This window comes from Netta rufina (assembly GCF_964035555.1).
Source record: "Netta rufina genome assembly, chromosome: 3".
Classification (NCBI taxonomy): Eukaryota; Metazoa; Chordata; class Aves; order Anseriformes; family Anatidae; genus Netta; species Netta rufina.
In genome coordinates, this window is record NC_140125.1 from 93,725,996 (window position 1) to 93,742,410 (window position 16,415).

Genomic DNA, 16,415 nt, shown 5'->3' on the forward strand with positions numbered 1-16,415 from the left:
TGTTATGCAAAAGAAATTATATTTTCCATTACCTAGGGATTCACATTTAGATATGATTAACATAGTTCAGAAGTTGACTTGAGCTTTGCTTGAAGCTGATATGCACATGATGCAGTTTTACTCTTTAGAGCAGTTTATGTAACTGATTAAACTCACTAGTAGGCTTGACATAAAACAGTCCAGAGGACCAAGCTACCATCACAAACATGTTACAGCTCTCAAACTAAATGTAGCCTTCCCTCGATTTAAAATGTACTGGCATTGCACTAATGATTTAAGTAAAAAAAAAAAATTACAAGCATTTTACCAGTACTTACTGGAATACAAGGAAGCTAAGATATGCGAATAAATTACTTTTTACCTTAGTTTGGATACCAATTAATACTGGATAACAATAGCCTGATGAACTCCTGAGCTACCAACTTTTTGTAGATTTGCAATTTTTCCCAAGTGCGGACTATTTTGACAATTGAAACACTGATGACACTGGTCTTCATTTTAAAAGTCTCATTTTCTCAGACAAATGGACATACTGTCATGTATACACAGGAGGAGTAATAAACCAAATAACCTAGAAAATGTAGAGTTGTATCCTGTCAGTTTTTATTTGCACAAAACAGTAGCCCCTGTGCAACCAGTTATATTAAAACTGTTCAAGGACCAGTTTATTCATTTAACAAAGCATTATTTGAATACAGAAGACAGTTTTATTTACCCCAATAAATATTTGGAAAGTCTCCTCAGGTGGTAGGTGCCACAGTGATAGTAAGATACTAGAATATTCCTCTGCTCACTCAATGTTAACTTTTTCAGGAAGTATAAGATGATCCCAGTTCTGTTGCACAAGGCTTTGATTATTGTTTATTTATTTATTTTGCCAGGAAACAGCCTGACAAGACACAGTAATTTAGGAGGAAAGAATGGATCAGCTTTGCTATAGGATCAGAAGATACTCTAGTGTGCCAGATCTCACTGCATAACATGAATCCCCTGCAAGATTCTGGCTCTCAGTTTTCAGCTACCTCCTCCCCATTTTTCCCTGACTTTTATACTTTTAAAAAAGTGTTCAGATTACTTTAGAATTTACTTTTATATAACTTTGAATTATGTTTGCAGTACAAGAAAGTGCCCTTAGCTTAGAAGACTTAATTACAGCAATTGAGCAGATGGAGAATTTCCAACTTATCAGAAATTCATAAGGAAGCAGGTAAGTAGAATAGACTTTGACGCCTTTAAGCTTGCCAATTTCAAAGTAATAATCTTGAAAATACAATAAACATTAAGATTTATTCATTTAGTCAAAACATTCTTTAAACCAAGTTTAAATTAAACTCTTAAGAGGAAATTACTATTGTACAGAACTCATGACAAAGGTAAATTATATTCAGTTGCAAGCCTTTTTCAAACAACACAGAATTTCAAAGTGTTCTCTTTAATGAGACCATGCCTCTCCAAAGTTCTTCTGAAGTCTCATTAAAGCTTCTGTTGTACATAGCATTCCACCTCACCTTTTAGAAAGGCAAGATATACTTAACCACAACTTTAATTTTTGAGCAGACATATGCCTGGGGTTTGTGATCACTGGTAAGAACAGCAGCCCAGCTGACTAATAAAGCCAGTTTCCATCAGGAAGTTCAACCACCATTATGGAAACTTGGAATTGCCTAAGTTTTAGGTCGCGTGATTTTTGGAATACCTTCTGTTTGTACATAGCATTTCATTGTTGAGGCTGAGGCTATCATATTATTTGCTACACATATCTGTAAAGCCTAGACAACACTTATGAGTATCATTAGTTTTATTACTCCTCTGTATTTATTGCAGCATTTCAAGAATGTTAAGTTAGTAACTTACCTTAGTACTGGGGAAAGGAAGTCAAAAGCAAGCTCCATAAAGAAATAGCATACTTTCTACTATTAATTTTTGTCCACATTTATTTATGAGTAAAACAAACAGCAAACATTACAGCAAAGGGGACACTCAGGCCCAGATTTAAAAAAAGAAAAAAAAAAAAACAGGTGCCTGGATAGATTCTGATTTTAGGCACCGTAAGATTGCTGACAAAGTACACAAGAAGAAGTGAAAGTCATGAGTGTTTCAGCAAACTTTAAGTGCATTTCAGTATTTATTTAGATGTTTAAGCTCTCGCACTAGATTTTACAAGCTGGTGAACACTGGCAAAATTATTTCTCCCACAGAACTATAACCACACATTCCCAAGACAGTATAAATATATGGTTGAACTAACATTAATACACATCACCATTTTATCAATTACATAATAAAACAAATTATCAAGTATCCAAATATTAAGTTACGCAGCTTGAAAGGCATACAAAATATTACAGAGGTCTGCCCAAGTCATAGCAGAAACTCAAGGAGGGAAAAACAAAAGAAAAAAAAAATAATCACACTTTCAACAAAGCAATAGTCGGTAAACAACTTTCAATAGGTACAGTAAAAGAAACTACAAGATTTTTCAGAAATTTTCTGATTAAGAATTTTTAGCTACAATAACAAAGCATTTCTACGTTTTAAAAAAATATTTACTAAAGTAAAGGGCATATTCTATACTTCCTGCACAAGACAAAGGCAACATTTTACTAGAAATATTAAATAGCCCCTCCCAACCTTTTTAGGCCCTCTGTTAAGTTGCACATCAAGTGCCAACATTAATTTTACTGTAAGGCTTTTTGTCTGGAGACATTAAAGACTTGTGTGCTTCTGTACAATTTAAAAGATTTTCTACATGAGTAACCATAGAGTAATGATTTGTAAAATGGAGAGGTTCAGGTAACAGAAAGTACAGACACTGGAGAAAAAGTTGCTGTAATTCATAGTATTAAAAAAACAGACTGTGCAAATCCTGATAATTCTAGTGCGATTGTGGGAGACGAAACATACAGTGAAGCAGGCAAGACTACCTTAGAGGCCATATTCTTCAATATTGAAATGACTAGAAAAAAAAAAGTAAGGTCCAGATAAGCTGGTAGTTCTTAATTCATCAGAACTATGCTCATTTATAAGGAAAAACATATAGCTGATATGCTGGGTATTTTGGCACCTAATCTCTCTACGGATTGATTTACTTTAGTACCCCAATTTTTAGTAGTAGAAACTAGGTGGGTAAGACTCAATGGCATGATTAAAGGATATTTGAACTGGTAATTAATAAACAAGGAGACAGCTCAGACAGCTCAGGGTACAGCAAAAACATTTACTGGGTCTCCAAACAGTTGAGTATTTATCTAAACATACAGTTGCATTTCTACTAAGCTTTTAGCCTATTAATTACTCCTAAGGAAGCTTCCTTTACTACTAAAAAATATCAGACCCATGTCTTTGGCATGCAGTCTGCTTAATTCTTAGTTCCCGTCCTTTAATCCTACAGTAGTAGTATAGGCTGTTGGGCTTTACTGAATGCAACAGTTATTTCGGTGACCATTGGAGTCTTTAAAACGGAGGCGCATCTTGGGGCGGTATTTCTCCAAGTACAGAAGTTGCTTGCTGTTAAAAGCTCCACGACGTTTCCTAAATAGAAGAAAAAGTGTCTTAAAACATTCAATTACTGCCCAGTGAAATAATACCACCCATTGGAGAAAAATATTTTTAGGTCACTTGAAAAAATACCATTAAGTCAGGACTGTAATGAAAATAACAGTAATTAAAAGTTAAGTGCCAGGAAAGAGGGTGGTAGCTTCCTTTCACAAATACCTAATTGGACTACATAGTATTTTAGATAGTGTTTCCACCTCTGATATATACAAGAGAAAGATCTTGCAGATCTTTAGAAGAGACTTCAAAAGAAAACTACAGAGAGCAGATTTGAGACCGTTTCTTCCTTAAACAAGCTAAGGTTATGTAATCTCTTAAAATAATTAAGAATACTACAATATTGAGAGAGTATTTAGCATTTTAAGTTGAACTTTCTTGGTTCTGCTCAAACCAAGAACCTATGAAAGAGCTACGTTTTCCTTTATTCTTTGGAATGTGTACCAGGTTTCATATTCCTCACTTTGTATATACCAGCCTGAAGATGTGCAAGCTGAACATAATTCCTCAAAGGCTTGGCAATTATACAAGTATTTTGCTATTTTTAGTAGGCACAAAAAATAGAAGGAAATACTCTTCTTAGGTAGGCTACCAGAAAAAAAAAGACATGGGGGAAAAACTGTTTACCACACTTTGATCTAATAAAGAAAGGAGCCACAAAGGGGAATGAATGAATGTTAGCTCCAGCTAGTAGACAGAACCTAAGTCTCGAAGGTGTTGTGCCTCTCAAGAGGAAATACCAATCCCACATGTCAAGTCTTAGAACACTGACTGTTATGAAGAATGTCTGAAGATCAACAAACAATAATTTAGAATTCCCTGCAGTACCCAAGGATATGTCAATGTGTTATATCTTGGAAACAGATGTTAGCTTCATACTTACTGTCTTATAAACTGCACTGCATCTTCATACTTCATTCCACATTCTATCAGTGCAAGAGCAACTAAGACTGGAGCTCTGGTTAAAAAAAAAAAAAGTTCAATTTAGCATTTACCAGTGCATACTCAGGAAAGAATTATACTTCCCCCACTTCTTCCCTCGAGAAGCAAAGAAGACATGCATAAGGACAGAAGAGAAACATAAGGAAGACGGAAAGGTTTTCTACATAACTGGGTGATTATACCATGTTTTCAAGCTATGTACTGCCCTTAAAAAAAAAATAAAAAATGGAAGAATTAACTATGGTTAACCATAGTTTTGTTCACCTGACTTCAGGTATATGGGAAGACAGCAAGAATAAAATGTAAGTTATTATTCCACCCAAGCCAAGGATTTCCTTGCTTGCTAAAGTGTTCTTCATCTGACAGAATACTGTCTTCAGTTAAGAAAGCCTGGCACAAATTAACAGAGATTAACAACGTATGGCTCCATTTATTTATTTATTTATTTTTAAAGAAAGTTCCACATGCAAGACAGAAAAAACATGCCATACTGCAGCAAAAGGTATGCACACCTAATAACAAGCTTACTAAATGGTTTCATATGCTTACTAAATGATTTTATAAGGATTTAACAAGCCTTACATGTAAGATAGACTTTTTTTCCAACTAGTTAACCACAAAATTTTGAGGGGGAAAACCAGACACATCGCTTGTTTTGGTGGCATTCAGCACTACAGTCAACTCACGTGAAGCCATAATGCAAGCAGTGGATAAGTGACGCCAAGACCAGAAACCTCCATTTTATTTTATATTAGAAATGCTGAAACCAATGGCTAAAATATTTCAGCTACCTTTTGAGCAGACTTATTTCTAGGTAGTCTAAAAAGGCAACAGAAAAAACATTTTGTCTTCAGAACTTTTAGAGCTGTATTTAAGAGCCCCAGCAGACAGAAGAAGCAGAGTTGGTAGGGTATTTAGCTTCATCTGTATAAATTTTGAGGCTGGTGTCACTGAAACAGGGCTTTTAGACTTTGGAAAACAGCCAAATATCTGGTGAGTTAAAGTTGTTCTTGATATGCCAAAACACCTCACTCATTTGGGGCTAATAGCTATAGTATCCCCATTACTAGGAAACTGACAATACTGCTGCAATATGGATGGAAAAAAGACATATAGATGAGAATCAGTAAAAAACAAATCCATACAGAAAAGAAAGCCTGTAGCAAGACAAAAAATATCAGGGGGATACTCGTTAATATGCTTGGTATAGGAATGTAGTTTTTTACTTCATTTAGTAACTCAATAGCTGTGATAACAGCACAATCTTTTGAATAACCTAAGTCCCATATTACATACAACAGTTTGCTGTCATTTAACCTACTCGAGTGTGAGCTCATTCCAATGCTGGATCTGTGACTATTTTACATTTGCCTCAACTACGCTTTTGTACTAAATATTCGAAAGTCTGACCAGGGATAACAGATCTTTAAAACTTTACCCACCGTCCAAGACCAGCAACACAGTGTACAGCAATACAACAACCAGGTTCTTCACGAAATTTAACTTTAAGGAGGTTTAGCCAATCATCAACAATCTGGTTGGATGGTGGAGCACCGTCATCAAAGGGCCAGTCCTATAATATAACATGAGACATGCATAATTACATAGAAGATGCAACTCCTACTGCTTTGTGCATAAAAAAAAAAGTATGCATAATTGACGAAAGAGCTGACAGACAAGGGAACCGCTCAAATTTATGTTTTCTTAAAAATATAAGCATAGCAATATTAGGAGTATATTCCTCTCAACCAGTTTCATTGAGCAAAGGCATTTGCACAAAAATTGTTTTTTTCTCCTAACAGAAGAGGTCTATGGAGCTATGCACTCATCAGCTGCTGGAATATGCTTATAGAGTGAATTAAGCTGGTGACTAATAACTATAAACATTAAGTGTCAAAAAGCATCTGTTACACCACTTACCAAAACCTGAATGCCTTCTTTTTCCACCGGAGCAGTGTCATAAGTAGCTTCACACACTCTTACCACTGTGGTAACACCGTATTTCTTAAGTTCCTAGGGAGTGAAAAGAACCGTTTTAAGAGCAAGATGACATTTTCTCAACTGGTTTGCTTATTAACTTCTTCCTAAAGTTTCAGTAAATGAACTAACACAAATGCTTGCCAGCCTGTGAAGAACACAGCTGAAATCAAAGACTACTGTGCACTAATGCCAGATACCTGTAAGCTCTTCTGCAAACATATCTGAAGTGGTTTGCTTCTTAGATCTTCCCCTTTGCATACTCCACTTAAAACTAGCAGTTTGTAACACACTTTACTGATAAGAATTAGGAGAATAGGGCAATAAATCATTTCAGTTCATGGGTTTTCGTTATTGGAGAATAAAAAAAACTTCCCATTTTACTATTAAGCCTCATTTATGAGAAACAACAGTACAATCACACTTCATTTTCCCTGCAAAAAAACCATCATTCACACTGTCTGTGAACACTTCATCTAGCTGTGAGAGTATAAAAAATTTATTAACTCACTGTATTTCTTGTAAATTAGCCCATATTAAATGCATATATGTAACAGAGGTACGATAGACCTTAAATCTTGCTAGTAAGATTGCATTACAAACTCAAACCTTACCCATAGGTAACTCTGGAAGAAGGCATTTTTATCATACACTTAACTATACAACTTATGCCTCCAGCATGCTAGCTGCAAGGTTCAGATGGAAGATTCAGATACAAGCAATATATGCTAAGACATGCTTTAGCTGGGAAAGAGTTTCAGCATATACTGAAACACTTAAGTAGCATCAACAACTCAGGATGCAGAACAAGTTTACTACCATAAATTTCAGTCATGTAAGCAATGACACTCAAGAGGATTGTCTTAAGCTACACTAGAACCCTCATCTACTAATACTCAAAGGATACAGGCAGTGAAAGCATGCTGCGATTCTATTATTTATTCCTAAGTTGCTGGTGTACAATCTATACTGAATTATTCTCTTTGTAAGCAGTATTGCAATAAAGGCAAAGAAATGTTACACTGCTTAGATGAATCTGAACATGGGTTCCCATCACTAGCAGATCCTGGTACTGTTCTACAGAACTCAGCCAAGACCATTCCTGATTACGCTCCTAAGCAGCGTACTAAATACTAGACAACAATTATTTCTGTGCTTCACTTTCAGAAGTATGCTTTAGTGAAGGCTTAAGTCTCCAAGTAGATTTGTCTGTAAAGCATGGCATTGCTACTTGAAATGAGTTAATATATGAGCAGCCTCATCACTACTTCATACAGACTCTGTAGTTACCAAATACTGAGGAAGGAAATTGTTAGTATAGTGTGCTGTTGAGGTATAAATAAGAATACATCAGTAAGAACTTTGGCCCAACCTTACCTCTATAAATTTGTTTAAGGTTGCGTTGGTTGGATTGTGTGTGATTAGGAATCTCATGTTCTTGTAGGTGATTTCCACAGGAGCTGGGCGGTTCATTCGGGCCATATTAATTTAGTTAAACATGCAACAAGATTATGAAAGGATTCAAAAAAATCTAATACAGAAGTGATGTAGAGAAACTGAAGTCTACTTCACTATACTCCACGTGAAATTCTCAGTGCTTCAAAGTATGAAGTTGGGAGCAATGGGAAATGAAATGAACCTCCTAACAAGAAGCAGCAATTCTTCAATCCAGTAATACTGAGGCAAAAGAAAGGCAGTGCACTGAGGTTTACCCCATCCAGGTCTGAATTCTTTTGTTAAATGCTCTGCCAATTTCAATTCAATACTTCTTATCCTGGTCAACCACTCTTAGGGGGGCTTCTTGGTGGAGTAGTAATGAATTTCTACAGTTCACTTGTCTGCATAGAGGTCGTGCTGTGCCTGGCAGTAGTCTCCACTGCCCTTCAGAAACTCCATAAATGTGTGACCAAGAACACCACAGAACTGCTGTAAAGAGAAAGGAGAAAGAAGCAAAATGAGCATACATAAAGTAAGGTTATTTTTAAGACAATAAGCATTATAAACTGAATAAATGAAAGGAAAAAGACCAAGTTTCACAAGGATTATTCTTTAAATCCAAGAATTAGGTTTGTATAAAAATCCTGTTACCTTCCCTGACAAAGAAACTAAATGTTTACTAGAAAGTCAATATATTTATTAAAACAAAGTTGCTGTATCAAGTACTTTAATACTGAAGATTTAAATATTTTCAAGTATAAACTCAGAAGTGCTAACACTGCAAGAAAATATGAAGTTTTAAGAACTCCCAGTGTACCTATCTTCTACTGCAAATTAAGAAATATCACAACACCTACTAAAGTTACACTGACCTTAAGCGGCCACACAAAGGCACACATGAGATTCCTTGAATGTTCACTCTGAATATTCAGAGAACTACTGTTTAAACCAAACTACCATTCTCTACACAGAGACAGAACAACCTGCCTTAAAGGATAACGCAACGGACAGAGTTTGCATGTAGGAACAATTAACTCACATGCAGAATAGCTAGTTAAAAAAAAAAAAAGCAAAAAAACAAAACCTGGAAATGCAGGAGGCCTTGAAAGCAAACCCCAAAATCTTTATGGCCTAACAAAGTAACACAAGGTTTGAAACATGTTTTGAGACTTAAAGCGTGCAGACTTCTAAAGGAACATTTCACATACTCAAGGATGAAGACATTATATCAAGATAGTGGCTATACTCTAGCTAAAAAAAAATATGAAGGCAACTTATTGACTAGGTTATTCCTGCCCAGTAGCCTGCTATTTCCCTAAGATTAAATTTGCATATAAAGTTACTGCAAGATGCACAATCAGGAAGTAGATAGCTGATGAACTGCCATAAGTTATGCATTCACTTGCAGATGTTGCTGTGAATATGATCCAGGAATACATGCTTTCATGCACTCTGGAATCTTATGGCACAGGAGTTAGTTTCGTGCCTAGCCACATTGGCAGTGTGGATGACGATACCCAAAAGCCCCTTTCTACCTGGGGAACAGAGGGTAAAAAGAAGTTTTGTTTCCCAAAAGGATAGATACAGGCTGAAACAGATGCCCACAAATTATTCTTAGGTATAATGAGAAACATCACCAACCCTACAACTTCTCAGGAAAAATGAAGTATGCTGGCCAGTCAACTTCAAACACTGGGAGGAATTCAAATATATCTAAGTCCAAACAAAATATCACCCAACATACTTTGGGAATGGGTTAGCTGAGCATGCAATATTACAGAAGAGACTTACTATCAGAGACTTACTGTTTAAAATGGGATTTTTGGTAGGCTAGGAAATGGCAATATCAGTTCTTTGCCTTCATATATCTAGCTACATTGTATATTTTTCTAGTAAGTAAACTGTAGCAATCATCAGACTTTATTTTTTTTTAACCACAAACTCTATGCATCCATCCACATATACGATCATGGCAAGCACGCATGAGAAAATAAGCAACAGAATTTCAGTGCTCCTACACTCAACTTTCTTTCAAATAACCATGAAAGAACCAGCCTGTGCTGAAAAGCAGCCCAACCACAAGAAAGCAAATTCAACGGATGAGAACCTAAAGAAAACTGCACGATAAAGCCTGACAACTGCCAACGTCTTAAACCGCTTTGTTGAAAAGGGCAGGAAGAAAAAGTTACATGCAAATAACTCACAGTTGCTAGCTGCCATCCAGGATTTGGAGTCACACCAAGACCCCACTGCAGATGCTAAAGCATATCCAGAAAGACGACAGCAAGCATATTCATAACAATGCTGAGTATTAAGCAGAAGTCACAACAGATCAGATGACCTAACAATTGCTGGTTTTCCCAAGAGGCCTCCTGGCAGCACAGGAGTTCTCCAAGTGCTGTATGCTTTTAAAGAACTGCAACAATGTTTTATGTTGCAGACAGGGCTTTGCTCCATTCCTAAGTCCAGAGGAGAGGAAGTCCTTGTAACAGGGAAAAGTCATTCCAGTTTAGACTGTAGCAGAGATGAACCATACAGTTACCAAGTACCTTTACAAAAAGCACACCAAATGCCTCCCCTGGTCCTTTTCACATTTTCAGACAACTTTTTGTTACCAACTTTGAAGGATGCACCTTACTGGCTTAAAAAGAAGACAAAAAAAATAAACAACTGCTAACCAGTATGACACAAAAAGAGCTGCACACACGTTGCTGCCATTCCAGAGGTTCTATCATCACCATTTTTATGAAGACTAGAGGATTAATTCTCCAAGTAATTGTGATTTATTTGTGATGTAACCTAAGATCTTGAAATAAAATAAGCATGAAAAAGGAGCAGGAAGGATCCCTCGAAGAGTTAAAGGGCAACAGACTAACAGTAGCCAGCAGAATGTGAAGAATTTCAAGCATCATCATTGACATACCAACCATACCAGCAAAAGGTAGATGGTGCAATAAAGAGTCCTAGGACCAGACTTAGGGAACACCTAAAATAGCAACTGAGAACTGAAGAGGGCTTATTTAAAGTCACTTTCAATTAGTTTAAGAAGCAGAACGCCAGAAAAGCACAGGGCAGCTTTAAGCAGATCCATCTGCACAAGGTCTTACGCTGCTTTTCTCATGTGCTGGCAGATCTCATGTTTCTCTCTTTGTAAGTCTTCTAAGACAAGCTGGCCATTTTCTCCAGTAGAGGATGAGGGAGAGAAGAGTGTCAGAAACAGAAATAACAGAAAAAACGTGAGCTCGAAATTATGAGACAGAACTGGGTCACTAGGGTAAAGAAACAGTTTTTCCAATCTGCAAGATGAAGAATTTAGAGGGAAAGGAACACAGAGTAATTGGAAACAAGGCAGCACGACCCCATACGGTGGCAGGTAGGAAGTAAGAAGCCATCGGGTTTCATCCAGTCCAGTAGGTTGGCTGCCCTCAGTGTGCGCCTGGGAGTACTCAATGTAAAAGCAGACAAACACTTTGCAGGGGTAAAGAGGAGGGCAGGCAGCAGAGCACTGGTTAAGCAGCAACGCCTCCTTTTTCAAAGCAGATTGTTAATTACATCCAGAAACTGCGTTCACAATTCAAATTATACGAAGTTGAAGGGACTATATTACACGATGTTAAGTTTGAGTTCCCTGTGCAATTAACCCCTACAAATGGATTCATTTCTTTAATACTGGCTTAGCAGTTAGCAATTAGACACATCAGCACCTTACTAATTCAGAGAAGTACGGACCTAACTAAGCATGCATTTCGTTCTCACTGTTTGCCTTGGCAACAGCTGCTGCCACATTATAAAGGAGCAAAGCTCACATTTTCCTTTGATGAGTATGCCATCTCTTCTCATCACTGCTAGCTGGAAAGCTCCGTGTGCAGACTGATTCCTTAATGCTATAATAGTCTGTACTATGCTAAGATAGATTTTGCCAACCTAATTTAGGTCTGTTCTGGGAGTTAAGTTAAAATTACAAACAAGTATATTGGCATGCTCTTTGTGTTAGGACATTAAGTTGGAGTACAAGGTTTCATCCCTCTTCAGCAAAAAGGTCTGGAAGACAAAAAGTCAGCTATAAACACGCTGTTGCAGTAATTAACACCACCTCATGCTTGGTGAGAGCCCAAATGACTTCAACTTTCAAAAGGCTTGGAAGTACAGTTTAAGTCACTGTATTTTTTTAGATAGTTCATTATTTGGTAGGTGATTTATCAAAAAATCAAGATGCCATATAAATGCATAAGGCTGCACAAGTGAAACCCAAATGCATGCTGTTGTATACAGAAGTTTAACAGAATGATATCAACCAACAGTTTGTACTGTTAATTTGGGTACTCCGTCACATGGCTTTCCATTTCAATGTGAGCTATCCTTGAGGAAATTAACACTGAAGGATTTTTGGTGATGATAACAGCACTTTCTATTAGTAACAGAAAGCCAGGCTACATTTAGACTCTCAGATCCATCAAGACTTGGAAAACAAAATGAAGGTTTAATATGCCAAGACCTCCTATTAAAAGAAGGTATCCCGTCCAATAAGGGACAGAGTCATGTTAACTATGATTGCTCCATCTATCATAGAAATTACAAGAAATTACAGAATAATTACTCAAGCAAGAGGAAGACATCTCATAAAGAAAAGCTTTAATTCACACCCTTCTTTGGGATAGGAAGCTAAATTATTTGTCTTTGCTGACAGGAAGATTCAAACATCAATTCTGTTTGAAACAATCATTTACATCTGGCAAAAAGTGCTTATGAAAAATCTGTTAGATTGGTACCGACATGTGGAAATGGAAGGCCTGTAAGGTTAACCCATGGTGCTGATGTTCGTTCAAAACCTGGTAGCACCTTTAGAAGTGTGCAAACCAGAAGCTCTGGTCTACACAGCTGCAGGGCACTTCACTTTCAGAAGATGCGTAAGATGGCTCTCAGCTGCTCAACCCACCTGCTCCTAGACTGAACATTTATGTCCAGAATCAGCGATGTGGGTGTCACATTCTCTGAAACCACACTATAATACACTTTGTTACTGAAACTATGGAATAAAAGCTAGAAAACTGAACTTCATTACAATGTGACAGTGCCTACAATTGTTCTAACTTGCTACTTGTCAAAAAGCTACTGAAAAACAGGGGGGCAAGTATCCAGACTCTCTCTTACTACTCAAGGCCTAAGTGGTAACAAAGGCACAAAGAAGTGGGAGGGAAAGGGGTACTAACTGCAGAGCCATTACATAAGGTGATGGCACACCTTCATTAGGTGTTGTTGACAAGATTCTCCTTCCATCTACAGGGTACGCGAACACCTGTGTTATATCCACGGTGACAGGGCTACCCATTTCAACTCACAGCCTAAGAAAATACACTCTGATAGCACAAACAAGAAATGCCAGGGGTTTATCACAAATTCGTTACAACATGCTCCACAAAGGACATTTCTTGTGGTTAAAGCATGCAGTTCAGGGGAAGAAAAGATTATCTCAAAACTTCCTGTATAGAAAGTCAATGCAACTTCAACAGATGATGAAACAGAGGCCTTGTGACTATATTCCCAGTTCTCCTGCTTGCACCATGAAAGAACATGAAAAAAGCCTTAATTCCCTACCGGGGAGAGCAAGATGTGACAATCCAATTCCACCCCTTTTCTAATGCATCCTCTGAGTTTCTGAAAGTGAGGAAGGACAGACTCAGAAATTACTTAACGCTTCTGTTGCTTAGACAGCAAACTACTTAATTCCTGTCATTCTACTCAAAACTTACTCCATTACATTTTAAGCATATAAAGGCAAATACAGTTATTGCTGTATTTTAAGTGTAATACAAATCCCCAAGAAGAAGCTGCATCTGTGAGAGAAGCTGTAAGAAGTTAGGGATCTACTTGTAACTGTTACCTTATTTATTGATCTTATAGTCTGAGTTTTATCTTCAAATACAAGGTATCTACAACTAGCTTAGAATTCAGTAATACCCTGATCAGGGAGTTCTGGTTAATCTTTAAGAGACGTGATCACTTACAGTCAGCCTACACACTGGGATAGATCCAGCATTATTACGTGGCATGTCTTTGTCATAACAAAAAGGTTTCACAAGATAGGACTTATTAGATAAGGATAAGTTTTATTTATTTACTGCCATACTGACACATTTAGTTTCACTAAGACAATGATATCCTTCTCCCTCAGCCCTCGCTACAGCTGTCACTCATTTTTCTTCCTCATTCTCACATTTCCTCCCTGCATTCTTTCACATTTTCCCCCTGAAACAATGCCGCTCCTGTACAACAATTTCAGAGCGCGCTGCCGTTCCGTCGGTATAATAACGAGAGCTGACATTTGAGTGTCATCTCCACGCTGTTTTTCTTTTTTTTTTTTTTTTTTTTTTTTTATCTGACAGTTTAATAAAGTTACGAGGAGACAGCGTTCGTACTTCTGAGTCACTGCTTCGGCGACTCCGCAGACACAGGTAGACATATTGAGAAGTTGCCTCCGGCTGCGGCGAGGCGCAGCAGGATCGCCGAACCCTTGCGCCAGGGTCAGCTCAGAGGATTCGCTGTGCAGGCAGCTACGAGCCGCGCACAAGTGACCGCGCTCCTGCTGTTACCAGCTGACAGCAGCCGGATTTTGATCGCGTTTTGCTTGCTTGCGGAGGGCGCACCGCCACCTGCCAGCTTTGTGGCGTTGCTGCTTTAACACACAGCGTGCTCTGCGGTCACGGAAGTTAAGCAAGGGAGAGGTTACGAGGGGAGGGGAAGAGAACACCACAAAGAAAGGTCTCAACGACAGGCTCCGGCAAAATTCACGGCTTTTATTACGCTCGTCAGCTCGCAACCGCGAAGCGGGGCAGGCTGCTACGGCGGCACCCGTCCTCAACCTGCCTTCAGCCGCCTCCTCCGCAGCGTCGCTCTCCCCTCAGCCCGCTCCCGGCCTCGTTTGGGGGAAGGCTCCGCGCCCCGACAGCCGCCGCCCGGCGCAGACAAAGCGCGGCCGCCCCGCCGCCCTCCCGGCCTCCCTCATGGCCGCCCCCCCTCATGGCCGCCGCGCACGTGCCCGCCGCCATGGCTCCCCCCGGCCGCCCCCCCCTCGCCCACGCGGCCGGACAAGCCGGGGCTTGCCCCAGCGCCCCGCGGGCCCGGGGCCGCGCCGAGCGCCGCCGGGGGGCCGCCGCCTCCTCCTCCTGCTGCCGCCGCCGGGTCGGAGCCGCGCTTCTTCCCCCCGGCTCCCGCCGCGGAGCCATCTTGTCCCCCGCAGCCGCCGCCCGGCCCCGGCCTCCCCCCGGCAGGGGGCTCCCGGCCTGCCACAACGCCGGGGCGCTGCGGTGCCCGCACCGGGGGGGAGCCGCCGCCACCACCGCCACCGCCGCCGCCAGACGGTGATGCGGAGCGGCGGACAGGTCAACCCATCCCCTGGCGGCGCGGCGAGGGCGAGCCCAGCCCGGCTGCCCCGCGCCAGAACAAAGGAGACAACATGGAGGAGACGGAAGGGGCCGGGGAAAGGGGGGGAGAGGAGAGGGAGAGGCGCCGAGCCCGGCACGCCCGGGAGGGGCGAGGGTCCGCGGGCAAGGTTCGGGGAAGGGAAGGGGGGGGGGGGCGTCGCGTCGCGGCGGCACTCACAGGAATATGGTTACTCATTGAAGACTGTAGCCTGATCATACAGCCGGGGTGCGGGCGCCACCGCCGGGGGCAGGAGGAGCAGAAGCAGGAGGACGCGGAGGCGCTGGAGGCCGCGGAGCTGCCGGAGGGGGTTCGGCGGCGGAGCGGGGCTGGGGCATACAGCTGCGGCGGGCGGCGGCTCTGCGGGCTGGCGCGGCGCGGACGCGGCGGCACAAGGGGGGAGCCTGGGCGCCGCCTCCTGCACTAGCGCCGCGGGGCCCGCCCCTCGCCGGCGCCCGGCCGCGACGGGCGTGGCGCTCGCCCAATCGGAGGCGCCGCCGGCGCGGAGGGGGCGGGAGCGGCGCCGCCCGCGGGGCGGGGCTTCCGCGGGGCGGGGGCGGGAGGGCGCCGAGAGGCGGAGGCAGCCGGCGGGAACCGGTTGCTGAGGGAGGCGGCGGGAGGGGGGCGGGGGCAGGGCCCGGCGCGATCGCGCCTCGCCCACAGGGGCGGGGAGCGCCGCCCCCGGCCGCCGCGGAGGGGAGCGGAGGGTGCCCGGGGGGGCCACCGGGGGGGTGTTGGCGGCGGGTACGGAGCGGCGGCCCCCGGCCGGGCACCGTCAGCCCGGGAAACAGCTCGTGTGGGGCAGCTCCGCCTGAAGGGACGGGCTGCGTGAGGCAGCGCTGCCGCAGCCGGCTCGCTGAGCCGTTCTCCTGCGTAGTGCCTTACTGCGGGTCAGCAGTGTCCCGTCCTGACAGACCTGTGTCTTGTCTAAAAAATAAACAGCTAATTCTAAGTCTTGCCTGTTTTATATTAAATTGCACGAGGGCACGGCGCCTCCCTGGAGGTGCTCAGGGCCAGGCTAGATGAGGCCCCGAGCAGCCCTGTCATGATCTTCGATGATCTGCGAGGCCCCTTCCAACCCAAACCAT

At 41.7% G+C, this 16,415-nt stretch overlaps 2 protein-coding genes across 2 annotated transcripts; both read right to left on the reverse strand.

Annotated features, from left to right (window-relative positions):
- Window positions 1–1,916: 1,916 nt before the first annotated feature.
- PTP4A1 (protein tyrosine phosphatase 4A1) lies at window positions 1,917–7,988 on the reverse strand. The gene is made up of 5 exons (XM_084284646.1): window positions 7,849–7,988; window positions 6,415–6,507; window positions 5,937–6,067; window positions 4,436–4,510; window positions 1,917–3,531 (listed from the first exon to the last, which is right to left on the reverse strand). Exons 1-5 carry the CDS (start codon window positions 7,951–7,953, stop codon window positions 3,414–3,416), a joined length of 522 nt encoding a protein of 173 aa, XP_084140772.1. The 5' UTR covers window positions 7,954–7,988; the 3' UTR covers window positions 1,917–3,413.
- A 268-nt stretch (window positions 7,989–8,256) lies between these two features.
- LOC311208156 (uncharacterized protein) lies at window positions 8,257–15,770 on the reverse strand. The gene is made up of 2 exons (XM_084284647.1): window positions 15,508–15,770; window positions 8,257–8,397 (listed from the first exon to the last, which is right to left on the reverse strand). Exons 1-2 carry the CDS (start codon window positions 15,544–15,546, stop codon window positions 8,302–8,304), a joined length of 135 nt encoding a protein of 44 aa, XP_084140773.1. The 5' UTR covers window positions 15,547–15,770; the 3' UTR covers window positions 8,257–8,301.
- Between the last annotated feature and the right edge of the window lie 645 nt (window positions 15,771–16,415).

What these genes read in the sequence shown, in the direction of transcription:
- LOC311208156 (XM_084284647.1), bottom strand. Translation starts at nt 15,546, where the DNA reads ATGATCAGGCTACAGTCTTCAATGAGTAACCATATTCCT. An exon ending in CAATGAGTAACCATATTCCT is followed by an intron (nt 8,398 to 15,507) that starts GTGAGTGCCGCC and finishes TTCTCTTTACAG; the next exon opens with CAGTTCTGTGGTGTTCTTGG.
- PTP4A1 (XM_084284646.1), bottom strand. Translation starts at nt 7,953, where the DNA reads ATGGCCCGAATGAACCGCCCAGCTCCTGTGGAAATCACCTACAAGAAC. An exon ending in CCTTAAACAAATTTATAGAG is followed by an intron (nt 6,508 to 7,848) that starts GTAAGGTTGGGC and finishes TTCACTCCCTAG; the next exon opens with GAACTTAAGAAATACGGTGT. An exon ending in TGTGTTGCTGGTCTTGGACG is followed by an intron (nt 4,511 to 5,936) that starts GTGGGTAAAGTT and finishes TTTTTTAACCAG; the next exon opens with AGCTCCAGTCTTAGTTGCTC.